Source organism: Oryza glaberrima, chromosome 5 (assembly GCF_000147395.1).
Source record: "Oryza glaberrima chromosome 5, OglaRS2, whole genome shotgun sequence".
Taxonomy (NCBI): Eukaryota; Viridiplantae; Streptophyta; class Magnoliopsida; order Poales; family Poaceae; genus Oryza; species Oryza glaberrima.
The window spans coordinates 6,886,926-6,914,290 of record NC_068330.1 but is presented as its reverse complement, the minus strand read 5'-3'; the positions used below and the strand labels follow the sequence as shown (position 1 = coordinate 6,914,290).

Here is a 27,365-nt window from a genome sequence, read left to right as displayed (position 1 = left end):
TGAAAAACGGAGGTAGTATATATGTGTAGTAGTATCTTTTATACTAGTCAAAGTATGCTACATTCCAATCGAACGAAAACAGTTGAGCGATAAGACGCATGGATATATTCCATATGTTACAATTGTCACATCGATATTGCATTGTGTATCAGAAACCCAGGGGTTAAAACACACCACAAATTAACACCATTAGCTAGCAACCCTAGCCCTGCCCTGTGGGGTTTATTGGCAATGGGAATCTGCAAACCAGGCAGGATATATTGGTCGATAGGGAACACACTAGCTCATAGCTAGCTTATTAACAACGACACTGTAAAAATGGGGAATTGTTACACTGGAGCGACAAGTGTGTGCTAACGTAGGGCTCTATATGTAAGCCAAGAGATCTCAAAAGCAGCGATCGAGGAGCAAAAGCAGGGGCGAGCTTTCAGCTAAAGCGGCTTTCACCTAAAGTACAATCTATCGATACACTCTACACGAAAAAAGACGCCAAATGTTCCTTCATTCATGTACCTGCACTTGCTTTCACATCCATGTCTCTCCTCCGCCCCCCTCTGACTTCATTAGAAAGTAAAATCATTACACACTTATATGGAGTATATAGTTTATCACCTGCTCCTCACCCTCTCTGCGATCAATTTAATTAGTTACACTGTATATCCTCTCTTAATTAGCTTCATGAATATTAATGTATATACGACTCATCTCAACTCTCTTAGTCTAAAAAAAACTAACTTAGTATTGGATTAGAATTTTTCTAGTACAACTAATTTGGATAATTAAGCTCATATCCAGATTCGTTGTACTAGGAAAAATCTCCTCTAATACTAGATTTTTTTTATGGAAGAGTACATAATATATATACCTGCCTTTTTTTTTTGTCTTCATATTTTTGGCTATTAGTTGCAGTACAAATTTGGAGAAAGAGAAGTGTACTCTTAGTTTTGATGCTTTGATTGGGATAATCCAAATTGCTATAGGCTTAAATTTATCTTTCTCTTGGGATCCACGCTAGCTACTTCATATAGTAGTAACTAACTAAGGCAGTTTTTTGGGCATATATTTTGTTTGCTACAAAAATATGTTATCTCTCACGGCTAGATAATATGAGAAAGTCACACACTTCCCAATCTAAAGTTCGATCCCTATTTTAATTAATTTATTGATCAGCTAGCTTATATAGGCATATATGTGAGGTGAAGAATGTAGTACGCATTTTAGGCAGCTATAACGATATATTTATTTTATTGCCCTACACGTGCCTGCAGCTTGGCTGCTTTCTTTGACATGACTGACTGAGGGAGACAGTGAGGATTATGGAGTGATTAGCGTGTTCTAATGTACGAGTACATGTTCTTATCAGATACTGTCTCTCCAAGCTAAATGATGCAGCCCAAAAGGAATTAACCTGTATTAACTAGTGCGTAGACATGTACTTCAAAAGGAGTAGCATGTGATTATACATCATGATCATGTGTGTATATATCCTCTTCTTGTTGACGTGCATTCTACGATTTTTTTCTTGGGGCCAGATTTTTTTAAATTTTTTTTGGAGTTGACACGTAGGATCGACATGATGCTGGACTTGGCTCCATCACTTCGCCATCAAGCCACCGCATGCATGTATACGTGGAGCTTTGCCGACGGCCTCGCGAGTGGCTTGTGCTGTTTTTGTCACATAAATTTTGTCCTGGCATGGTTGCAAAAGGAATTTTATTCCAAGGTAGGTGGTATAACAGAATGTAAGCATGATGTTACGCTTTTCTTTTTTGTTAAGAAAATCGTGCTATTGTTTCGCACAGATAATGCAAAATTGTAAATTTAGTACTATGGTTGAGGAGGTTGCACGAACCCTGCTTCGGCTTTGTTCTTTCCCCTTTTTTCCCAAACTCGTATCTCTTTTTCTCCGCGTGCACGCTTTACAAACTATTAAACGATGCGTTTCTTTTAAGTTTTCTATAGAAAGTTACTTTAAAAATCATATTAATATATGTTTGAAGTATTTTAGACTCATACTTAATTAATCAAGCATTAATGGGCAATACCGTTTTCGGTGTGGGGATGTGGAGTTTCTAAATCCACCTCCTAAACTCAGCCTTAGGCTAAGCTTGAATGTTCCGGTTGGGTACTTCTCCCCCTTGCACATGAAACGGAGCAATTCATTAGCTCATGATTAAATCAAGATCTGTTTGGCACAGCTCCAACTCTACCTCTCTTAGAGCTAGAGCCTAGCCAAACAGTTTCAATAACTTCACCTAAAATGGGAACGGAGCTGGGTAGAGCGTTCTCACAAAATGAACTAGAGAGGTGGAGCTAGGTTTAAACTGCTCCACAACACAACTCCAATCCCATCTCCTGGAGCTAAATTAAGGAGTTGGAGCTCTATCATGCCCTCAATATTAGCTAAAAAACTTGAAAAATAAATTAATATAATTTTTAAAGCAACTTTCTTGTAGAATGTTTTTTTTTTGAAAAAAACGCATTGCTTACCAATTCAGAAAACGTGCGCACGAAAAATGAGGGAGTGAATAATTATAAAATCATGCTTACATTCTGTTACATTGAGGAGGTAACAATAATATAATCAATTACTACAGAATCCAAAGTTACCTCAAAGTTTGGGAAAGAAGGGGAGGAATTATGGATCCAATTACTACAGAATTTTGTTTCCTAAAAAAACTCTACAAAACCCCAAGAGCATTTTTAGTTTATTGAGGAGGTAATAATTGGTAACATAATTTTTAGTTTTAGTTTAGTTTCTGATATCACCTTATATCTCAGACCTACTCTTTAGTAGTACAAAAATTTATACTATAAAAGCTTTTACATTCATAAGAACCATAAAATAACTAATAATATTTTTTCAATATTTGTGTTATTTCAATATATCGAAAGTGAATATCGCAGTTAGGATGAATGTTTCACCTATACCAGAAGTAAGTTCTAACAATATTTGCATTAGTTCAATCCATTTTTTTCCATGAGTCCATATGTTATTCTAATAAGATAAATAATGGTGTTTACCATGCACAACAAAATAACCACACATGTTTAATATTGTTCAAGGGCATTTTATTTGAGTTTTGCATGAAACACGCTCTCACTTTTTTTTTGTTATAGGGGTACTTCTCATTTTTGCAGATGCTACTTAATTAATTACTGTGTATTCTACATATATGAAAATTTTAACCCTATTGGGTAAAAATAAGAACAATAACATATATGGAAGGACTATTGCATGTCATTTCAAGGATAAATTCGTCAAAAGGAAGTTTAGAGAAAGTGGAGTGGTGAATTTACTACTAGACTTCAGAGCAAGCTAGTGGGTGCGAAACGTAGAAAAATACACTATAAGACTTTTTTATGATGGATCGGTAGGAATAATTGACAGAAATCACTAATGCATCTAGACATTACTGATACCTTCTTTAATAGGTGTAAGAATTATTGTTTTCTTGGCATATTCACAAAGAACCACTAATGATCTATTCAGTGGTTAAAATTATGTTTTAACTCTTTAATTTATTCAACAATCTCATATTGAGTTTTTGTGAATAGTTAAGGAAAATAAACATGGGTTAAAAAAATTGGGATGATATATATAGAAGACATGGAAATTCAGAGTGGCAGTTGAGTACTGTTTTCTTGGGCGAGTCAGATCTGTATATAAAACATGTTTCTCTATTTGAGCTATTTGAGTGGGATAGTTTGTTTTGGGTTTCTAATAGGAATCTTGGATTGCTTATTTTTTTTTCATGGAATGATTATTGAACTAAACAGTGAAGTACTATATATGCAAACTAATTATACATATAAATTGATGTAAGGTTACATTTGCTGAATGTAAAAGCCTTTGCATGCTTTAAACAGACCAAGCATGGTAACAAATTATGAATATACATGTACCAGTTAAGTAGATGCTGTTAATTGAACTTTGTAGTGTATGCATATGCTAAATTTACGTTGTGCTACATTTTCCACTAGTTTCCATGGATCATATAATACAACTGAGATATATTCCACTAGTTATGCATAATATTTCTTTATGAAAGTTTGATCCTAGGGCTTTTCAAATAGAAATGCAGAGGGCATAATATTGTTCTACTATAATATATGTGCTTTAGGGAAAAAATGAGAGCCTTAAAGAAAGCTGTACAAGTAGCGGATAGCTTTAAATCAATCAGTTTGTTTCACAATTATGCTTTATCAGCTTTTGGGCGATCGAGCATCAAAACATTTTTTCTCAAAACAAACAAGATTTGCTTGGTCCTCACCTGTTCGGTTGCTAGTCAAGCAACTTTTGTTTTTTGGTGGATCCCCTTACCGATCGAACTGATACGACCAAATATCATGTTGGCAATTAATATATATAGTATCACGTTAGATCCCAAACAAAGTACTGTAATTTAACAAAACAACGATGGTACTGTAATTGTTGTGTGCATCTAGTACTACCTCTGTCCCATTTTAAATACAATTGTGGTTTCCGTATCAAACGTCTAACCGTCCATCTTATTTGAAAAGTTTATAAAAAACTTTAAAAAATCAGTTACACATAAAATACTATTCATGTTTTATTATCTAATAACAATAAAAAAATATTAATTATAATAAAATTTCAAATAAAACGGACGGTCAAACATTGGACATAAACAGTGCAAAACTACGGTTTTTTTGGACGGAGGTAGTAGTTAACGTAGAGAGCGAGAGTACACTACTACACTTCCCTATTTTAAAAAAACATGTATATATATACTATATTCCAAAAGAATTTACACTACTTATATAGTACACTGATAGTACTTTTTTTCTCTGAAATAAAGCAAGAAAACCGTATCATTTCCGTTTTTCCTTGATACAGATACAAACGCCACATTCATGAGAGGACGAATATTTTAAGTAAACGGATATTCTTTCCACTTCTACATGATCGCTTTCTGTGCGTGCATGCATGCGTGCACTACTGTTGCTGCATATATATCCCCTGTGTATGTGCGTGTTGCAGAGGTAATTACTCTCTTGCATCTACTACACACACTACAGATGTAACAGCGTCTTCATATCATGGCTAATTATCATCATCAGCTCCTACTTAATTAACTAATCAATCAATTAATTGGAGGCTTGAAAGGTACTACATGGAATTAAACGTAACCAGGATTATTAACAAGCACCGGCCTCGTCTTTAAACCGCTCCTTTTGGTCCGGAATGGTGTGTCTCACATACCTTTCCTACATCACTTTAATGATAAAGCAAAAGTGACAGGGAAGAATGGAAATAAAGAAAAGAAAAAACTTATGGGGAGAAAGAAAAAAAACGTATGCATGTATGTATATGTGAGAGCAAGAGAGAAAAAGAATGAGAGAGGCTGCAGGGAGAGGGGGAGGAAAGCAAGGGAAAGTTCACAAAATAAAGGAGTGAAGCAAAAGGAAGAGAGGAGGAAAACAAAACAAAGCCCAGATTCCTCTCCAAACAGGCCCTATGCTTTTTCTTCTTCTTCTTCTTCTTCTTCTCCATCTCTCCTCTCCTGTTTCTTTCTTTTCTCCTTGTTGTTGCAGCTGTCCTCTCTCTCTCCTCAAAGAGAAAATTAAGCCACTGGCCCCTTTAAGATTGACCTGAGATTTCCAGTACACAAGTTGTGTGCATGCAAAGAGAGGCCAAAGCTAAGCTAGCAAAACACACATTCCTTTCCCACAGCTAGCTTAGCTTGAAGCAAGCAAGAACTCATCATCTTTGTTTCTACATATCCTTTAATTCTCTCCTCTCTGTCACTAGCAGTGATGAATAGAGGAGAATTCCAGAGCTCCCTGGTGCAGCAGATGATCTGGAGCGGCAGTAGTACAGGCACGGCTACCGGCGTCGGCGGCGGCGGCGGCGCCGGCAGTTTGATGGGCAGCTTGAAGCCATGCCATGAGGATCAAGAGGCCTCTCCTAACATGCCCTCCTTGTCTTCTCCATCGTTGATCTTCTCGCAGCAGTTTCAGCACAGCTCTCCAGGTCTAGTTCCGATGAACGGCGCCGCCGCTTCTCTTCCGAGCTTGCACGACGGCGGCGGCGGCGGCCATGAGAGCAGCATGCCGGAGTCATGGAGCCAACTGCTTCTGTAAACACCTCTCTCCTTCTCTTCTCTCCTTATCTATCTCTATTTTCTATATTCAGTTCATGGCCTCCTGATTATGTTCAAGAAGGGAGAGAGAGATTCAAATAAGAAACAAGCCAGCCATGCACATCCATGTAAATTAAACTATAGTTAAACAGCATACTTAAGTGTAGCTCTAGGGAGAAGGAATAAAGTGGTTAACCCACTTTGTCCTATAGTAGATCAAGCCTTTCCTAATGTTCTTCTCCTTTTCTGCTAACCCATCATCAGAGAGATATATACAAGCATGTGTTCATGCTACTAACTCTGCTGCAGTTGTTTCCATCTCCATGGACTCATGTTCTTGTGCTCATCTGTGTGTGTGCTCCTTGTGCAATCAAAGCTAATTAACTGCACTTTTTTTTGCATGCAATCAAAACAGTGGGGGATTAGCTGGAGATCAGGAGAGGTACAGCGCCACTGCGGCTCTCCTGTCAAAGGGATTAGAGAATTGGGGAGATCACGCTGCTGCAGCTGCAGCCAGTGCATGCATGGTTGGTGGCATGAAGGAGGAGGGCTCCATGGCTCAAGCTGCAGCCACTGCTGCTGCTGCTGCTTACAGCTTCTATGGGAGCCACCTTGCTGGTGATCATCAGCATGAGATCCAAGCAGCAGCAGCAGGAGGAGGTGCTAGTAACAAGTCTCAGCTGAGCCAGATGCTCATGGCTTCCTCTCCTAGGTCATGCATCACCACCAGCCTCGGCAGCAACATGCTCGACTTCTCCAACACCGCGGCGCCGCCGGAGCTCCGGAGCCACCACCACAACTCCGATAATTCATCAGAGGTAAGATTGTAATTTGATCTTGGTGTGTGTAGATCATTAGCTCTCAAGTAGTATTGGTCTTGCATCTTGTTCTCTTTTGCTTTGTCATTTTCCAAAAATTTTTTTAGATAAATGTTTGGCATTTTTTATGGCTTGTTTCAATTATACATGCATATGCATACATAAGGCAGGATGCACTGTAGGTCTAGAGGCCAGAGATATGTATTCTTCATCTTCTATTTTCTTTTAAAAAAAATATCTACATGGAATGCAATGGATTACCAGGTGTATCCAAAATGAGAATTTTACGTGTTTGACAGATCTTTAGGTTTTTCATCGAGTATATAAGCTATGTTCATCCCCTCTTTGAAAAGTTGCAGTTTCCAAAGCATACTTCTCTTCCTCATACTGCTACACATGTTTGGTGGAAAAGTTATAAGTTTGATCATGTTCTCCCTAATGATCCTCTAGGCCAAGGCTTTTACGGGCTGTCAATACTCAATTAATACAATCTCTTGGCAATGGTGCATTCTGTCCTCCATAGTTCCACGAATTGAAAGTGTGCAATTATTATTATTTATTTCCATGAAAAAGGTACATGTTTTCATGTCCCATGGGAAATCCACTCTGGTCAAAGTTACCACTTGATGTTTTGCATAGCATGTTCTTTTCATGATATCTTGGTAAGAGTGTTGGTCATGTATACAGTATCCATTGACAGAGCTAGCTTAACATGAGATCTTTAATTTGGTCATACTCTTAGCCTTGTTCTTCTTTATGGCTAACTGCTGTAGTAGTACATGAGAGGTCAGTGAATGTTTAGATGTAGAATCACTGGGGAGAGAATTCACTTTAGAGAGGGTAGAGAGATGTGTGTTTTTTTCTTCTTCTTCTTCTCGGGACAAGATGAAATTGGGGTCATGATTATTCACGCTTTGCCTTTCTTTGTCTTTCTCTAGTGTAACAGCACAGCGACTGGTTCAGCCCTCAAGAAGGCTAGGGTTCAGGCCTCCTCTTCAGCACAATCTACTCTAAAGGTTTCTTCCTCATCAGCCTCCCTGCTTTCCATGGCACACAAGCCCCATCCCCCTCTCTCTCTCTCTCTCTCTCTCTCTCTCTCTCTCTCTCTCTCTCTCTCTCTCTCTCTCTCTCTCTGCACGCACGCATAAAGTGTGCTTACTTTGGAAGTTCGTGCACAGAAAATCACAACATTTGGCAGTAGTTTCCATATGGAATATCTTGGATTATGTAGCATATATGTTAACATAATCCTTACATTAGGAGGTTTCTTAGGTGTGATAATTTGTTTTCAGGTGAGGAAGGAGAGGCTAGGGGATAGAATAACTGCACTTCATCAGATTGTATCCCCATTTGGCAAGGTAACAAAAAGACATGAAACTTCAGTTAACCGCTTTCATGGTTAATTTTAGAGATTAGTAATAAGCTAGCAACAATCAGTTGCATTATATATATATAAGTATAGAGGGAGATGGATTACATCAAGATCTGAATGTGTTGTCATGCACAGTATGCAAATAGGCTATGGATGACTTAGAATAGTTTTATTCATATGTTGATGATGTTACATGCAATTATCTATAGTTTGTGCCATGCCATGCATCGAGCCAGTAGCAAGGTAAGAGTAGCTCCTTTATTTCTTTGTTGCTGGTTTTCACTCGAGGGGTTGTGTCCAAGTAAAGTAAATCTCTGACACACGTGCCTCCTTTTACAGACTGACACAGCGTCTGTACTGCAAGAGACCATTGGCTATATCAGATTCCTCCTGAGTCAAATTGAGGTCCAATCTCTCTCTCTCACTTTCTATAGCTCTGTCTGCGTGTGTGCGTTTGTGTTTAATTTAGAGGGTGAAAAAAAAATACTTCCCGTTATTTTTATCAAGTTCCTAATTATAAATAGATATATTCTAAAATGGAGAGAGTGTGATCAATCTTCTTTGTAATGGGCATATATATTGCATACCCCATCCGGCCAAGAAAAAACTCAATTCTAGGGTTTATCTTTTTTTTTTAAGACAGAAGAGTAGTATATGTATGGGACATTGAGATGGAATAAGTATGGGTGAACAGGGAATATTTGCACTGCAGGCAGTTGCAGCATTTTGCCAGTCTCTTCAGCTACTCTAGCTGTTTCAGCCACAGTAACATTTTTCCAAGGAAAAAAAGAAAAGAAACTTCTGCCTCTGCAAAGTGGGGCCCACAGAGGAGTGTCCCCACAAGTAAGGGACAGTAGTCGTAGAGAAGGAGGTACATGTGATACTGGCACACAGTGCGGGCGGGAAACGAAAAGATGGGAGAGAATATGCATGCATGGATACATGCAAAATGGGGGCGGGGCCGGGCTAGGTCTGAGCGGGAGCGCACGCTGTTAAAGTTAGCTGCACGGCGAGAGATGCATGAGAGATGGCTCATGGTCATGGCTGTGCGTGCATCGGCTTCAGCAGCTGCATCTGCATCTGCGGCTGCAGCGAGATCGATTGATGGAGATGTCGTTTTAGCCAAGTGCAATGTCGTTGTTATCTAGTTCTTCGTCTCGTAGTGATGGGAGACCGGTTAAATAGGTATTGGTTTTAAATAAATCGACACCTATAAGTCGATACCTATTAGGTGTTTTGTACTCCCTCCGTTTTTTAATAGATGACGCTGTTGACTTTTTCTCACATGTTTGACCATTCGTCTTACTAAAAAAATTACGTAATTATAATTTATTTTGTTATGAGTTATTTTATCACTCATAGTACTTTAAGTGTGATTTATATCTTATACATTTGCAAAAAAATTTTGAATAAGACGAATGGTCAAACATGTGAGAAAAAGTCAACGGCGTCATCTATTAAAAAACGGAGGTAGTAGTAGTGTTCTATGTCTCAAAATTTATAGTATTTGAATGTGTCACATCCGGCATTAGATTGATTTTTTATAAAACAGAGGGAGTAGTTGTTTTATGTGTTTCAGAGACCAGTAGAGGATTGACTCTCTCTCTCTCTCTCTTTGCTCTTCTAGCTTTCTACATATCTTGCCCTCTTTTTTCTAACTAAAATGTAGGTTTTACCTCGGTATCCGTCTGAATGTTTTTAAAATTGCTAAACCGTGTATTTCATGTGAACAATTTTTATAAATAAGTTGCTTTAAAATATTAGATAAATCTTTTCTTTTTTTCAAAATTGTAATGATTAAAACTCAATTAACCATGCGCTAATAATTTTCTAGTTGTTCATGCCCTAGCTCTATATTTATCTTCTTAAAAAAACAAACATATGTCTCTCTTGATGACCATAGGATGTTGTTTCTTGTGTGTGCAGGCTCTGAGCTACCCTTACATGGGCGACGCCAACGGGACCGGTCCTATGCAAAATGTAAGTTCGTTGTTGCATCTCTCTCTCTCTCTCTCTCTCTTTCTCTCATATTTACGCACGTAGTATAAGGCTATATATGAGCACAAAGAGGAAAGGAGTATCTATATACGAGCGAGAAGATGCCCTACACACGTGCAGGGGTGCCGTGAAACGCGAACTTAGGCTAGCTTTGCCTTGGCTTTGTAGATCCATACTATCATAGGTGAACAAAACTCTTTATCAAAGGCATTCTAAAAAAACCCTTTCATCAAAGGTTAGGCTGAGTAGGATCATCCTTTTGGTGACCTTTGGGGCCAAAGGCTTTAGATCTTTTATAAATCTTTATACTACGTGCATGACGGCAAGATCTGTTCTGAAAACAAATATATATAACCTCCATGAATTTATGTGCGAATCCAGAAAATATTTTCATGTTTGCAAATCCATGCATAGTTGCACGTGTTTTTTTTCATGGAATGGAAGAAAAATTTCCTTAAAAATTGGGGCATTTGATTATATATATATATATAAGAAATAGTAACTCAAAAAATTTAAAACAGGTGAGTATGTCGTGATGATTTATATGTTTAGAACAATAGATCTGAATAACCTCCCAAATTAATTAATTTTGTATATGCCACTGAATAACTACATGTCCTTTATACATGCATGAAACTCCTGCCATCAATGGCATATTGTTCAGACAATGAGGGTTACTACTGCATATATACAATATGTATAGCTATGATATATATAATTTTTTTAAAGCTTAGCATGCTTAAGGCATCAAATCGACTAGAACATATTAGCCGCTAAAAACCAATTAATATAAATGCACTCTTGTAGATGTATAAATTTTGTGTTTCTAAAGCAAAGAAAAGTTTAACATGCCAATTTTTTCTGTCTGTAAATCTATTTTTGTATAGTATAACTATATTATAATTTATTTTCTGTGTTAAATTTTTATTCTGCACATAAAATGTTCATATCTATTTGCGTAAAACTACATCGGTTATATATTATACATTTTTATTACCCGTGGAGAAGGGACATAAACCAGTAGTTTTCAATTTTTTTAAAGCATGGAATAAATTATCGATGAAAAGTCTACAATGTTGGATATCAAGAAAATTAAGACCCTACTTAAGAGTTTAAATTTCTCATAAACTGATTGTAAAATATTAAAGAAAAATTATACCTTGTGTCCATATTTATTTTCAAAAAAAAACTTGATAGCTACTAAATCCACTTTACTATCTCATATATTAAATTAATCATAGGTTCATATAAAAAAGTATTCCTGTACAAAAAGGTTTCACGCAATATATCACCTCGCAAGATTTCAACTTAAAATATAACTTATATAAGGAGAATAAAAAAGAGGAATGCCATTTGCAATTAAGTAAAGTGTCTTAGTTCAGTAGTTCAAGTGAAGCAGCAAAATAGTTCATCGTAGTAAAATTGACTTCTCCATTTTAAAACTTTCAAACAGCTTAGTACAAGATTAATTGTGTCATCATCACATGACAGAAAAAAAAAACCCATGCAAAGTACACAGACATGGATAAGATAGATATTACCACCATAACGTTCTTAGTTTAGTTGACATTGGCCATATGCATCTGAGACAACCATGGGCCAGTACAACTCATGGGTTCAATCATTTTACCACACCCAAAAAAATATTCTCCCCTCAGCTTTTTTGCACGCTTGTACGTGCAACGTTGACATGTGACACAGTGACTTTCCTTTTGATTTTATAGGGACCAGTTGGAGAAAGGAACCCTGGCCTCTTCCCGGAATACCCTGGCCAGGTTAGTGTAGATCTGTACATGCACATGATTATTAATTCTTATAGATATAAGAATATAATCTATCTATATATATATTCCTTTCCAGCTCCAAGCCACTTTTTTCCTTATATCTTTTTTGTTTGTGTGTGGTTCCTTGTGCAGTTGCTAAACCATAATGGCAACACTGGAGCACAGCAGCCTGCAGCCCAACCTGAGCAGCAGGTATGTATGCTCTTTGCTTAGCTTCAAAGCCATTTTCACAATGATGTATATACATGAGTACTGTGTCGACTAGAGTGCATGGCATGTTGTTATATATAAGTTTTCAAGGGCAAAATTAATACCATACTCATATGTTTCTTTTTCCCTTTTTTTCACTAAAAGCACCTACATATAGTTACTATATATACTGATAATAGTTGCGAAAATTAACATGCATGTTACTAGCTCCTATATGTATTTTTTTCTGTATAATAATTTCATGGCATTTGATAATTGTTATTAGGGAGCAAACGACGATGGAAAGAAGGACCTGAGGAGCCGGGGGCTGTGCCTCGTTCCAGTGTCGTGCACGTCGCACTTTGGAGGGGACAATGCCGCTGACTACTGGGCCCCGGCGCCGCTCGGCGGGATCCTACGGTAGAATGCATCGTTGAGATTCGTGCATACAAAGCATGGCGGCACAGCGAGTACTATATGGTGATGCATGAGGACGCTACAGACGAAATAGGTCTCTTAAGAATGGAGAACAGAGTGTGCATTGGGTGCAGGAGTAACGTCGTCATAACATCATGAGCAGTCATTCTCTGGTAAGAAAAAAAATTACCTGTAAGGTTGATTGCTCTTGATGCTATGGGAGTGAGAGGTAGCTAGCTATAGTATAATTAATTAAGCTTCTGGATCTGCAAATTAAGAAGCTTCAGTTCAAGAAGGAGACCTTGCAAAAGTTGATGCCCCCTTTGATATGTATATGTAAAATCTAGCAAGTTAGTGAACACTTTGCTCATACTACCGTGCTTTGATTTGTCATCAGAAGCAGAAAAGCTTGCGCGGTAGTGTCAATATTCCGTCAGTTGCTCGGCTGGTGTATGTAGGAAATTAAAGTTGATATCCCATATCACATATATGTATATTGACAGTTAATTTGTATCAGTTATTTACTGAGTTAAGTCAGCAATATTATTTGTCTTCGATGTTGCTGAATTATTTGTGTGCATCTATATACGGATTTTCTGTATGTCAATCGACAGGAAATTAGGGTACAAATATTGTGAATTCCTAACCTTCTATTTGCTCTGCCATGCACGCACATATGCTACCTTAGACACTCCATCTCTGTCACCTTCAAACGCGTGCACTACAGCACTAGCTACCATACAAATGGGCTTCTGAAGAGATGGAGTACATTTTTCGACGAACCTGTCAGTTCTACACTGGTGGAGAAACCCTTTATAGTCCCGATTTGTAACCCCCCTTTAGTCCCGGTTTCCAAACCGGAAGTACCAATCCGGGACTAAAGATCGCTATCTTTAGTTCCGGGTGAAATAACCAGGACTAAAGATCGATCTTTAGTCCCGGTTGGTAACACCAACCGGGACTAAAGATCGAGCTGACTTTTTTTTTTGCATGGCCCTGTTGCTGCATGGTTTATATATATAACATATATATGTTTCAATACATATATATGCATACATACATACATATATATACATATATATATATATATATATATATATATATATATATATATATATATATATATATGTAGATGTACATATGTATATGTATATATATATATATATATATATATATATATGACCAAAATATATTTACATTATAAAAAATGTGTGCACATGCATATAGAAACATATGTAGTCATGTATTAATTACAATCCATTATATGTCCTAGCTAGCTACGATTTCGACGTAGTAGTAGTACTCGCTGCTAGCTCAGAAGCTAAGGACCGGTGAATTGTGTTTCCGTCGTAGTAGAATTCACCCTTGGGATCAAGGATTTCTTCGTTGATGAATCCCATGAGTTGTTCTTGAACCGCCTCGATAAATTCCTTGTGTGTGGTCAGGTTATCCCTCATGCGAATAAACTATATGAATGTATGAAATTGATTAGTAATTAAACAAGAAATCGTTACGTAATGAAATTTTGAATTTATTTGTACGTACATCGAGCTCTCTTATGGTGATGATTTGGTCTGCAAGGTAGTGGCAATACTCGCACACGTAGTAGCCGCACAAGTTAGTTCCCTGCTTTTGCTTTGCGCACTACAAATAAATGACAAATTAATGGCGTGAGATCTAATTAATATACATTTGTATGTATTAATTTGAATCGGAGAAATATAAATGTAGAGCATGTGTACTCACAGGAAATTTGAACCTCCGCCTAAGTCTTTCTCTCCAGTTGCCGCGGACCAAATGACGGAACCGATACCAAGCCCTATATGGAGTTTAAAGATATGATTCGTAGTAGAAATAATTAACATAACAAGAATTTCTTAATTAACAGAGGGACTTATACCAGTACCTGTCTATAAGTTCGAAAACCTTGTCAGACGTAGACTCTTTTTTATCCATTGAGTCATATACGTTGACGGTGCAGGCCGACAGGTCGAAGAGTAAAAGCACCCAGTGGAATCTGCAATGTGCGTGGGATGCATTACATAGGAAACACTTAGCAAGTTCGTACAGGAATGAAATTTGGTATGTAGGAAGACAGTAAAATTAAACTAACTCTGTGTTGTACGGCAACAGTATGAACGTCTTGTAATGCTGCGTCTTCAGGAGATGGACGAGATTGTCCTCTGTTTCTTGTGGATATTGGTCGAGCATTGTGACGTTTACTCTCCGAGGGTCGATGAATCCAGCATCGAAAACCCTCCGCCGTCGGGCCCTTTGAATCTCCATTCTACAATGATAAAAGGGAGTATTTTATTTTATATAGTTTACTTATATACAAGGACCTAATTAATTAAAGGAGACGTAGTAATTAAGAAATATAACTGAACGATATACTTACAAAATCCAGCAACTCATAATAGAGACGTCGAGGGCGTCCAGCTGGTATACTTCGTAGATTCCCTTGAAATTGATCCAGAGAATATCATCTCCTTGCAAGAAGTCCGGGTCCCTGATCCTCGCTCCGATCATCTCTCTACCGGTGGCGCTCATCTCCATGTACAGCTGATGGAACTTGTACATTTGTGTGGGTAGGGACTGCACCAGCTCGGGCCTGACAAGCGGTTTACCGAGTTCGTACATGTATTTCAATTCCACCTTTTCTATTGGTTCAACTCCTAGCAATTGATCCGTAGTTAGACCGGTGTCAATAATAAATTCTTCTATCGTCATGTCTTCCCCGGTCACCAACGGCTCGATCTCCTGGTTTGGTTGCTCTCCAAGCTGAGGGACTGGTTTGGACTTTCCAGAAGATGCTTTCTTCAGCGTTCGCTCATAGTCCGATAGCTTGATGGCCTCCTTGACAGGTGCAGACATACCCCTGAAGAAGTTCCTGACACTGGGGTCTATAGGAATCTTCTTTTCTGGACTTCGAGGCTTGAATTGTCTCTTGACTTCTGATGCAACGTAAGCGTCAAGCTCCTCTTGCGTGCAATCGTACCCCGGGTCCTTGTTCTTGGCGGCGTCAACTTTCGCCTTCTTCGTTGCCCTTGTGTGGGCAGGCGGTGGAGCTGGGGGGGCCCTTGACTTTGAAGGTGCCGGAAGAGGAGCTTGCGGAGGAGTAGGTGTAGGAGCCCGAGGAGGAGTCGGTGCAGGATCCTGAGGAGGAGTCGGTGCTGGAGCCTGAGGTGGAGACGGTGCTGGCGGAGCATGAGGAGGAGACGGTGCAGGATCCTGAGGAGGAGATGGCGGAGCCGGAGGAGATGGTGCACGAGACGCCGCTTGTCGCCCAGGGAGGATGATGTACCGCCTGCGCCATAGAATAATGGCATGGCTTGTGTCTCGTAAATGCGTCTCACCGTCTCCTCCAGGGTAATCCAGCTCGAGGTCCTCGTACGCGCCTTCGACCAACTCAACTTCAACCTTCAAGTATCCTGCTGGAATCGGCCTGCAGTGGTAAGTACCTGAAGGGTCCGTTGGGATGGCCATGCCCGACGCCACCTTCATGTTGTGAGAGACTATTTATTAGTAATCAACATATATAAGTAGCAACTAGCGGAATGGCTAAATCTAAAATATATAAACTACGAGCTTACCTTTATTGATAAGTTCTTGTAAGGAATATGCAGCTCACATGGTGTCCGCTGAGTGATGTCATCAACGGGACAGGTCGATTCGTCCTGTGTTTGCATGGCGTCCATGCTCTGTGATCCTACCTGCCCCGTTGAGGCGCAGCTGCTACGGTTTCCTGACGGGCTCACCATTGCAGGAGGAATGGTCGGCTGGGGATCATGGGACCGATGTGCGGCCATGCGTTCATCAACCTTCCTTGCCACCTCCTCTTGCATTCTGAGTTCGTAGCTCGATACCCGGAACTCTAGATCTGCAATCTTCGCCTCGGTATCTCTCTTGCTCCTCATCCGACTCCTGTACGTGTGGATGTCCTCCTTGAAACCAATCTTCCAAGGAATCACCCCTTTCCCTCGTGTTCATCCTGGATGCTCTGGAGTCTACAGGGCGAGTGTCAGCTCGTCCCTATCTCTGTCCGGTCGGAACGTGCCCTGAGAGGAGGCTTCCACTGCATCTGTTAGTCGTCGCGCAGCCTCTCGTATCTGATCGCCGAAGACCAGTGAGCCATCAGCTGGGTTGAGCATTCCACCGTGAGCATAGTACTAGAATTTCGATCGTTCCGGCCAATTGGCGGTTGCCGGTTCGATACCCCTCTCAATCAAGCTAGCCTCCATCTCCTCTCACTTCGGCATCGCGATGCTATAGCCTCCTGACCCCAAGTGGTGATGGTACTTCTTCTTGGCGGCATTTTCTTTGTTTCTTTCCATCATCGCCTGCCCTTGTTCACCTGTCTTATATGCAACGAACTCGTCCCAGTGATCCCTTAGCTTTGGGAATGTGTCGAAGTTCGGTGTCTGCCCCTTCAGGATATACTTCTGGTACAGATCTCCCTTGAAGCTCTGAAACTGTTCTGCCATTTTCTTCAGAGTCCACCTTTTCACTTTGTCCTCTGTACCCGCAGGAAGGGTGAATGTCTCGAGCATTGTGGTCCACAGCATCTCTTTCTTTGAATCTGGGACAAAGCCCTCATGATCTCCGCGTGCCCTTGTTCTTCGCCAGTACACAGTACTGACAGGCACGTTATTCCGCACAACCCAACCGCTGTGACGTACATAGTTCTTGGCGGCTTCGGCCGGGGCACTAGGACGTCCATCTTCTTCCACTTCCGTTATGATGTGCCGACCCTCAAGCTTCTTCGCCGCACCTCGTTGCCCGCGTGCCCTCTTCTGTCCAACGGAGGGTTGACTACCACTAGCCTCCTCCTCCTGGTTCCCCTCCACATCCCTTTCCACGTGCCCCTGCTGGTTCCCCTCCACATCCCTCTCCATGTTCCCTTCCTCGTTCAAGTACTGGTTTGGATCCTCGTTCCCCTCTTCTTCATTCTAGTACTGGCTGCTTCCCTCTGCGATTGTATCGTACAATATATGTTCCTCATCGCAGTCAGCCATCTGTTGATACAAGACACATCTGTTAAGTCACGAGACATTTATGTTTTAACAATCTAAGTCATGTATGCTAAGTGTAAATGTCGTACATTAGAACCCTACAGAACCTTACGTGCTAAGTCTAATTACAAATCGTGATATAAGCTAAGTCTAGGTGACGTATATTATACAACCCTAGCTAGTAAATAATTATATACTAAGTCTAATTACAAATAAAATAATCTTATATTAAAACTCAAATAATATTACATGCTAAGACTGAAAGAGTCATGTATGCTAAGTGTAACTGTCGTATATGCTAAGTCTAATTAAGACTAAAATTGTCAATTGCTAGGAGTCGCACCAATTCCGTAGTCAATAATTATATAGTAAGTCTAATTACAAATAAAATAATCTTATATTAAAACTCAAATAATATTACATGCTAAGACTAAAATAGTCACATACGCTAAGTGTTTCGTGCGTATATGCTAAGTCTAATTAAGACTACAATAGTCAATTGCTAGGAGTCGCACCAATTCCGTAGTCAATAATTACATACTAAGTCTAATTTGCAATAAAATAGTCTTATATTAAAACTCAAATAATATTAGAACACTACACAATCTTATATGCTAAGTCTAATTACAAGTCTAATATTCTTAATTGCATTACAAATATAACAATCATTTATATTATTACGTCACTTGCCTGCACGAATTCCTTCTAAGGCTACCTCTTCCACTCCGGCTTGAGGGACGACTCCGACAACACGTCTTTTCTGCAAGATACAAAAAAGACGTATTAGGATAAATGCGAAGTAACATATATATATTGCATTTCACGTTCACGTTCGTTCGCTCGTTCACGTTTCCTAGCTCGTTCACGTTCGTTCGCTCGTTCTCATTCACGTTCGTTCTCGTTCACGTTAATTCGTTCGATCGTTCTCGTTCTCGCTCTCATTCATTCGATCGTTCTCGTTCTCATTCACGTTCTCGCGGCAAAGTACGTTGACGTGTTCGTTCTCGCTCTCGTTCGTTCGATCGTTCTCGTTCTCGTTCACGTTCTCGCGTCAACGTACGTTGACGTGTTCGTTCTCGTTCACGTGTTCGTTAAAGGCGGTGTGGCGGCATCAGGCCGGCGTTTGGCGCCGCGGCGTGGCGGCGGCGGCGGCGGCGGCATGGCGACGGCGGCGGCGGCGTGGCGACAGCGGCGGCGGCGTGGCATTGCAGGCGGCGGCGGCGTTGCGTGGCGGCGAAGGCAGCGGCGTGGCGTGGCGGCGGCGGCGTTGCGCGCGCGGCGGTGAAGGCGGCGGCGTGGCGTGCCGGCGGCGGCGTGGCGCGGCGTCGGCGTGGCGCGGCGTCGTCGTGGCGCGGCGTCTCGTGGCGGGCGGCGCGACGGAGAGAGAGATCGAGATCGGAGATCGATGAAGGGAGAGGCGGTGGCGGCTCTCACCCCAGAGATGCGGCGGCGGCGGAGGAGGCGGAGGTGGCGGTGAGGACGACGAGCTCGAGACGACGGCGAGATACGGCGGCGTCGGCGCGGGGATTTGCCCTAGGCAGTGGCGGCGAAGGAGAGAGGCCGAGAGAGATCGATCGGCCGAAAACGTTAAGTTTTGGTGGAGAAGACGAGGACGCACCGGGAAAATATATACCCCCGGATCTTTACTCCCGGTTAATGAGAACAACCGGGACTAAAGATATCTTTAGTCCCGGTTGTTAAGAACAACTGGGAGTAAAGAAAAGATCTTTACCCGCTATTTCCAAATTCTTTTTAAACCCATTTAGGGTTAAGAACCGGGACTAAAGATTATAGCACTGCATATTATTTTCGCTTACATATGTGTTTCTAAAATAGAAGTTAATGCATTAACATTATTTAAAGTACAAAGATTAATGACAATTACTTCAAAAAATATTTTTGTCTGTAATAAATTAAGTGGATAAATCGTAATAAGCAAATATATGACTTAAAATTAATAAAAATTCCAATAATCATATATACTTAGCATATGAATGATATTATTAAATTGGTAAAAACTCTAATTAAGATATGTATGTACATACTGCATGATTTAAAATATAAAAATTGTAATCATAAAAATTGTAATCATCATATATACTTAGCGTAGGAATTATATTAAATTAAATGTTAAAAACTCTAATTAACATATGTAAATGCCACATGCATGATTTAAACCTTTTAAAAATTCGAATAGTCATATATAAGTAGCATATGAAAGATAGTAAATTAAATTGTGAAAAACTCTAATTAACATCTGTAAATGCCACATGAATGATTTAATACTTTTAAAAATTCTCTAGTCAATTATAATTAGCATATGAATGATAGTCAATTAAATGTAGCATATGAATTATAGTAAATTATGCCATACATCAATTGATTTATATGGATAATCAATACATCCAAAATAGTTTACATCGTGTACACAATAATTACGGCATTACATCGGCGGTGACGGTTGACCGCACGTACTTTCTCCACACTATTGTTCCCTCCTTGTGATTGCTGCGTGAGTAAGGGGTGTTTTCATTTGATAGGAGGATGCTAGGGTCAATCGTCACCGTGAAAGGGGGTTGCCCATCCAACTGATCGTAATCCTCGTCAGTCTTGTCCTCAACTCCGACGATTTTTCTTTTGCCTGGGAGAACCACTTGACGCTTAGGCTCGTCAGGCCCTCTGCCCTTCTTTCCTTTGCTAGACATGTCCTTCACGAAAAAGACTTGCGTTACATCATTGGCAAGGACAAAAGGTTCGTCCGAGTATCCAACCTTGTTAAGGTCAACAGTTGTCATACCACTGTCATCAATCGTTACGCCACCACCAGTCAACCTAACCCATTGGCACCGGAACAGAGGAACCTTGAGAGGACCATAGTCAAGTTCCCATATATCCTCGATGGCACCGTAATACGTGGCAGTTGTTCCATCGTGTCCCATGGCATCGACACGAGCAGCGTTGTTTTGGTTCGTGCTCTTCATGTCTTGGGCTCTCGTGTAGAATGTGTACCCATTGATCTCATATCCCTGGAATGTCGTGATCGACCCAAACGGTCCCCTCGCCAGGAAGGCAAGTTGTTGGTTGATCGACTCGTTACCCATGAGATGTTGTCGTAGCCACGTGGGGAAAGTATCAATGTGATGCCGTGTAATCCATGCATCGGACTTACCGATGTTCCTGGCGTGAACTAGAGCCATGTGCTCCTCGATGTAAGGAGCTACCAATGAAGAGTGTTGCAGAACAGTGAAATGGGCTTTACGGAATAAATTGTTGTCTACCGTCATTATTGCTTTCCTTCCGAGAGTTCCCTTTCCCCGTAGTCTCCCTTCATGGCGTGATTCAGGTACCCCGATTGGGCGAAGGTCTTCGATAAATTCTACGCAAAATTTGATGACCTCCTCTGTTCCATAACCCTTGGCGATGCTTGCCTCTGGACGAGCACGGTTACGAACATACTTCTTCAGAACGCCCATGTACCTCTCGAAAGGAAACATATTGTGTAGGTACACAGGCCCGAGAATACGGATCTCTTTCACAAGGTGACAAAGCAGATGCGTCATTATATTGAAAAATGAAGGTGGAAATATCAACTCAAAACTGACGAGACATTGCACCACTTCATTCTGAAGGGCTTCTAATCTATCCGGATCGATGACCTTCTGTAAAATTGCGTTCATGAATGCACATAGCTTTGTTATTGTTGCCCGGACATTGTCCGGAAGGATACCCCTTATTACAACTGGTAGCAGTTGTGTCATCAACACGTGACAGTCATGAGACTTTAGGTTTGTGAACTTCTTCTCCTTCGTGCTTATTATTCGCTTGATATTCGTGGAGTATCCAGACGGTACCTTTATGCTCTCCAAACATTCAAACATACTTTCCTTCTCTGCCTTGCTAATAGTGTAGCTGGCTGGACTCAAGTAATGGCTTCCTTTCTCCTTTGGTTCCGGGTGAAGGTTGCCGCGTTGTTCCATATGCTTCAGATCATTACGTGCTTCCAGTGTATCTTTCGACTTTCCGTACACACCTAGGAAGCCAAGAAGGTTTACGTAAAGGTTCTTAGTGAGGTGCATCACGTCGATTGCGTGGCGTACGTCCAAGAATTCCCAATATGGTAACTCCCAAAATATAGAGCTCTTTTTCCACATCACCGTGTGACCATCTTCGCTCTCTATAGGCTGGCTTCCAGGCCCCTTTCCGAACACTACTTTAAGATCTTTAACCATAGCAAACACTGTTTTCCCGCTGCGATGTTTAGGCTTCGTACGGTGGTCGGTCTTATGTTCGAAGTGCTTGCCTTTCTTCCGTACCAGGTGGTTTGTTGCAAGGAATCGATGATGACCCATGTATACAACCTTCCTACAATGCTTAAGATACGTACTTTCTGTTTCATCCATACAGTGAGTGCAAGCCTTGTACCCCTTGTTGGACTGTCCAGATAGGTTGCTAAGTGCAGGCCAATCGTTGATGGCTACGAACAGCAGCACTCGTAGGTTAAATTCCTCCTGTTTGTCCTCGTCCCACACTGGGACACCTTCCTTCTTCCACAACTATTTAAGATCTTCGACCGGTGGTCTTAGGTACACATCGATGTCGTTACCAGGTTGCTTGGGGCCTTGAATAATAATCGGCATCATTATGTACTTCCTCTTCATGCATAGCCAAGGGGGGAGGTTGTAGATACACATCGTAACGGGCCAAGTGCTATGGCCGCTGCTCATCTCTCCAAAAGGATTCATGCCATCCGTACTCAAACCAAACCGTATGTTTCGTGCGTCCTTTCCAAATTCTTTAAATTTTCTGTCGATGTTTCGCCACTGCGAACCATCGGCAGAGTGTCTCAGCATCCCGTCCTGTTGACGCTCTTCAACGTGCCATCGCAACATTCTAGCATCCCCCTTGTTCCTGAACAAACGTCTTAGCCATGGTATTATAGGGAAATACCACATCACCTTAGCAGGAATTCTCTTCTTTGTTAGCTACCCGTCAACTTATCCTGGATCGTCTCGTCTAATCTTGTATCGTAGTGCTTTGCAAACAGGGCATGCTTCTAGGTTCTCATACTCCTCACCGCGATATAGAATACAATCGTTCGGACATGCATGAATCTTATGAACTTCCAGTCCTAACGGGTAGACTATCTTCTTAGCCTCGTACGTTGTCTCGGGCAATTTGTTTCCCCCCGTAAGAATGTTCTTGACGAGTTTCAATAAATCACCAAATGCCTTGTCACTAACCCCATTTTTTGCCTTCCATTGCAAGAACTCCAGAGTGGTATCCAACTTTTTGTGCCCCTGCTCGCAACCTGGGTACAACGAAGTTCTGTGATCCTCCAACATCTTGTCCAATTTATGGGCCTCCTTTTCACTTTCGCAGTCCTCCCTAGCGTCCTGCAACATCTGACCAAGATCATCTGCAACGTCGTTACCATCAGCAGCTATTTCCTCCTCGCCCGTTTGATTTTCTTCAAATCCAACATACTGAGCAAAGTCCGGAATATTGTCGTCTTCCACTTCATCTTCTTCCATTTCAACACCTTGCTCTCCGTGGGATGTCCAGCAATTATAGCTTGGCATGAACCCCGACTCAAACAAGTGGAAATGAATAGTCCTGGATGCAGAATACTCATTCTGATTCTTACAATTATTGCATGGACAACAAATAAAACCCCTTTGCCTGTTAGCTTCGGCCACTCTAAAAAAATAGTGCACGCCGTCAATAAACTCTTTGGACCGCCGGTCAGCGTACATCCATTGCCGATCCATCTACATGAGTCAAAAAAACCGTACACAAATAATTATTCTTACAATAATGACAGTCATACAATAATTATAAGATATCTTTATTCATACAAAAATCATAAAATATTACACCAAATAATTCTTAAAAACTATTTGTAAAGTTTTAAACTAATTTTAATGTGTTTTACTTATTTTAATTTTCATTTTAGTTTGTTTTCTATTATTTAAGATTAACTTTCACTAGAGTTTTCCTTCTCAACTATTTTATAAAACCTTGTTTAGCAAATGAATTAAATTTCTATATATTCTTTCTTCCCCACACACATTTTCTCTCTCATCAACTTACAACTAAATTTTGGAGACAAAAAAAGTGTGCAAAACATAGGTGCAAATATAGTATGACAAAAAAAAACATTGGAGGATGAAGTTGCAAACCTTTTAGGCACCTCCGATTTGTATGTAATCACCAAAATAAATTCAATAGAAATTTTGGCATGACCTCCCCTCTTTTTTGAAGAAATTTTGAAGCTTGCTCGGGCAGCTGGAGGAGGAAGAAGACATATATATAGGGGTGGGACTTTAGTCCCGGTTGGTAGTTGGTAGCACCAACCGGGGCTAAAGATCACCAGGATCTTTAGCCCCGGTTGGTAATACCAACCGGGACTAAAGATCCCGGGGGGGGCCTGACATGCCCTGACAGCATTCGAACCGGGACTAAAGATGATCTGTTACCAACCGGGACTAAAGATCAAATATGCCCGTTACCCTTTTGAACCGGGACTAAAGATCATCTTTAGCCCCGGTTTTTATTGCATCCGCGACTATTGTGGAAATCGGCCAACCGACGAAAGATGGTTTCTCCACCAGTGCTAAGATCACAGGTACATTTTTCGCTGCTAACTAAAGATAAAAGGGGCATTGATAGTATAAATCACTGTTAGTTTTAACATAGCAGCGATATTAAAAAGCCGTAGAAAGCGAAGTAGTCGGCTAAGTTCTCGAGCTGTGGTGCATACCCAACTATCCCGTTCCGCCCCCTCTTTTGTGCACAGTGCGGTTCACCCTCCTCCCCTCTCATGTATCCAACGACCTTAGCCTCCCACAATATGTTGTTGTGCACCTTCTTCTCATTCCCTGCTTTCCCTGAGGGCTTGATCAATCTAGTGGCTTCATGAGCTCGAAGCCACCGGATCTAGTGGCCTCAAGCTTAATTGGGATATCTAGATATGACTGTGTTCAGATGCTTCTTGCAAATAGTGATGACGGACAGGAGGTGCGGTGGAGCTTAGCAATAAAGGGGATCCCACAACCACATATTTCACGAATCACATAAAGGGGAGTGTGCCGGCAGCGGCATTAGCAGGCGGATGGGGGAGGTGACTTCAGCGAAAGCGACGCGGCCCCTCCCAAATCCGGCGGAGAGGGGAGCTCGGGTGCCAACAGTGGTGAAGGCGGCGCCTCCCCTCCCCTTCCTCTCTCTCCCTCCTAGATCCAGAAGAGGCCGGTGGAGCTCGGGCGCTGGCAGCGGCGCCTCTCCTCCCATTCCCCTCCCCCTCCCCCTCCTAGATCTGGTGAAGGGGGGAGCTCGAGCACCGGCAGCGGCGGAGGCGGCCCCTCCCTCTCTCCTAGATACATGACTCTTCAACCACATGTACAAGCAATTAACTTTGTTTGTTTCTTATTGGTACGAAATGGTTGTAGCCTATCACATCATGATAAATTCATCCCAAATTAAAAATCACTTCCTAAAATAAATGATAGAAATAATTAAAAGTATAAAAGAAATCTCAAACACTAAAATACACGCAAGAAAAAAAATCGAATGTCGCTTGGAGTATCTCTCTTAAATTCTTCATACTCTAAAATTTCTCAACAATTTTTACTTAAATTTTTGTAGCACAATAACTGATTTTAGGGCAACAACAACTAATTTCAGAGTTAATTAAAATAAAAAACATAAAAATAATCCTCTCCCTCTGTTTGGTCCGAATCTGGCTCGACGTCCGTTTCCCCCCAATTCGGCCCACGAGTGATCTCCTCTTTCCTCTACCCCTTTCCCCCATCTCCCTCTCCTTCCTAGGTCTCCTCTCTCCCTTGGGCCACAACTTTCTCAGCCCACCTAGTCCTCCCTCCTTCACCCCTCGCTGCTCATGCGCCCCTCTCCCTTGCTTGGTCTAGGTGAAGGCCGAGGCTTCCCTCCTCCTCACACGGCCATGCCCCGGCTAGCCCACCAAGCCTGTCAATCCTCTTCTGCTTGAGGAACCCTAGCGCTGCCACTGATTCGATCTGCCTTCCCGCTTGTTTCCCCTTCGAATTGAATGCAAAAATTGACATCTCCCTTAGGCCTTGTTTGGTTAGCCCGGGAATGGCTGGGATTGGGCTGCGGATCACCTCAATGCGGACTGAATCACAGCCCATAGAAAAAAAATGTGTATTCGATTAGGAATAAGTTCACTTTAGGTCCCTCAATCTATCGTCGAGTTTGAAATTCGTCATGAACCGTAAAATACCAGATATGGCGCGTACCTCAACATCTAAAACCAGTGCAAGCGCCACTGTGGCGTTGACAAAATCAGAAAAAAAATCATGGGACATATTAGTGAGTATTCGGTAAAAAGTTAAGTTAAAAGAAAAATGCAGTGGGACCATGTCGTCGCCCCTCTCTCTTTCCCCTATTCTCTCCGCATTGTCATCCTCGGCAATAACTCCTACACCGATCGACGAACCTGGCGATGCGATGAGGAGGAGGCGGGGATGTCGGGCATCACTTGGAGGAACCGGGCTTGTGAAAGGATCACGTTGGCCTTGTCACCCACGGCGGCGGAGACGCGGAGTGGAGCGAGAACGAGGAGCTCGAAGGACGGGAGTGGAGGAGGCGAGGGTCGGCCAGCGACGACGACGCGCGGTGCAGGCCGCGGCCTTGGGTGAGGGAGGTGATACATATATATGCGACCGCCCAACGAGGTAGGCGCAGGCCGGCGGCCGCCAGCTGGGGCGGGAAGGAAGCGAGGTCACCTAATTCCGTGGCAGACTAGCTCGATCGATCGGCCATGCGGAGGGCGTCATTGGCGAATTCAAGGTGGGGCCGAGGCGGCAGGGTGAATGCGAGTATGTGGAAGAAAACCACGCGACGCGACGGGATCAGGCGCCGTCGCCTGGGATGCTAGCTATTGCGGCAGCCGCCGGTAAGTAGGAGTACGTACTTCCTTCCCCTCTCTTCTCCCGTGTCCTAGTGTTAGTGCTTCTTGACGCCATTTAACCCACACCTGGCTTGCCTGTGGCGGCGGCCGGCATCGAACCCCAGACAGTGAATATATACAGTACAGCGAGCGGAAGTGACATGCATGGAGGTACGTACGTAGTGGCTGCAAAATGGATTAGAGGATAGGGAAGCTTGACCTGCAGTTCTTGGTGCAGTTCTTTTTGGTTTTTCTTGTGTGTGTTCTTGGATGCAACTTTGGGGTCTCTGCTGGTTGGTGTGATTGGGTCTCTGAGTACTTTTTCGTATGTTCCATTGGGAATTCTTTTAAAAAATAATACGATTTTAATGAAAAATCGTAAAAATATGGGTCGATTAGGCGAAATCGCACGTTCAGCACTCTATCGAACAACCCTGATTCGACGGGGGTGTGGCAGTTCGACAGGGTAGTTGGTCCAAAAAAATAAATAAAATAGTACTGCTACAGGAATCGGCAGGAACATGTCGAACTAACAAAGTTCGATAGGGTCGCGTGAACAGTACCGCTTCAGGACATATCTAACTTTCAAGCTACAATGTTTTTCCGATTTTTTGAAGTTTTTTTTATTACCTATCGAACTACCGCAGTACCCTGTCGAACCCCAGTTGTTTGACAGGGTGCTAATCTTGCGATTTCGTCTAACCGACTTATATTTTTGTGATTTTCCATTAAAATCGTATTATTT

At 41.7% G+C, this 27,365-nt stretch overlaps 1 protein-coding gene across 1 annotated transcript; it reads left to right on the top strand.

Moving 5' to 3' along the window:
- The first annotated feature begins 5,392 nt into the window (after nt 1–5,392).
- On the top strand, nt 5,393–13,057 carry LOC127773845 (transcription factor bHLH68-like). Its single transcript, XM_052300042.1, has 9 exons — nt 5,393–6,104; nt 6,523–6,925; nt 7,864–7,941; nt 8,218–8,283; nt 8,637–8,702; nt 10,224–10,277; nt 12,020–12,070; nt 12,212–12,271; nt 12,555–13,057. The coding sequence occupies exons 1-9, from the start codon at nt 5,782–5,784 to the stop codon at nt 12,690–12,692; spliced, it is 1,239 nt and encodes a 412-aa protein (XP_052156002.1). The 5' UTR covers nt 5,393–5,781; the 3' UTR covers nt 12,693–13,057.
- The last annotated feature ends 14,308 nt before the right edge of the window (nt 13,058–27,365 follow it).

What these genes read in the sequence shown, in the direction of transcription:
- LOC127773845 (XM_052300042.1), top strand. Translation starts at nt 5,782, where the DNA reads ATGAATAGAGGAGAATTCCAGAGCTCCCTGGTGCAGCAGATGATCTGG. An exon ending in ACTCCGATAATTCATCAGAG is followed by an intron (nt 6,926 to 7,863) that starts GTAAGATTGTAA and finishes GTCTTTCTCTAG; the next exon opens with TGTAACAGCACAGCGACTGG. An exon ending in CAGCCCAACCTGAGCAGCAG is followed by an intron (nt 12,272 to 12,554) that starts GTATGTATGCTC and finishes AATTGTTATTAG; the next exon opens with GGAGCAAACGACGATGGAAA.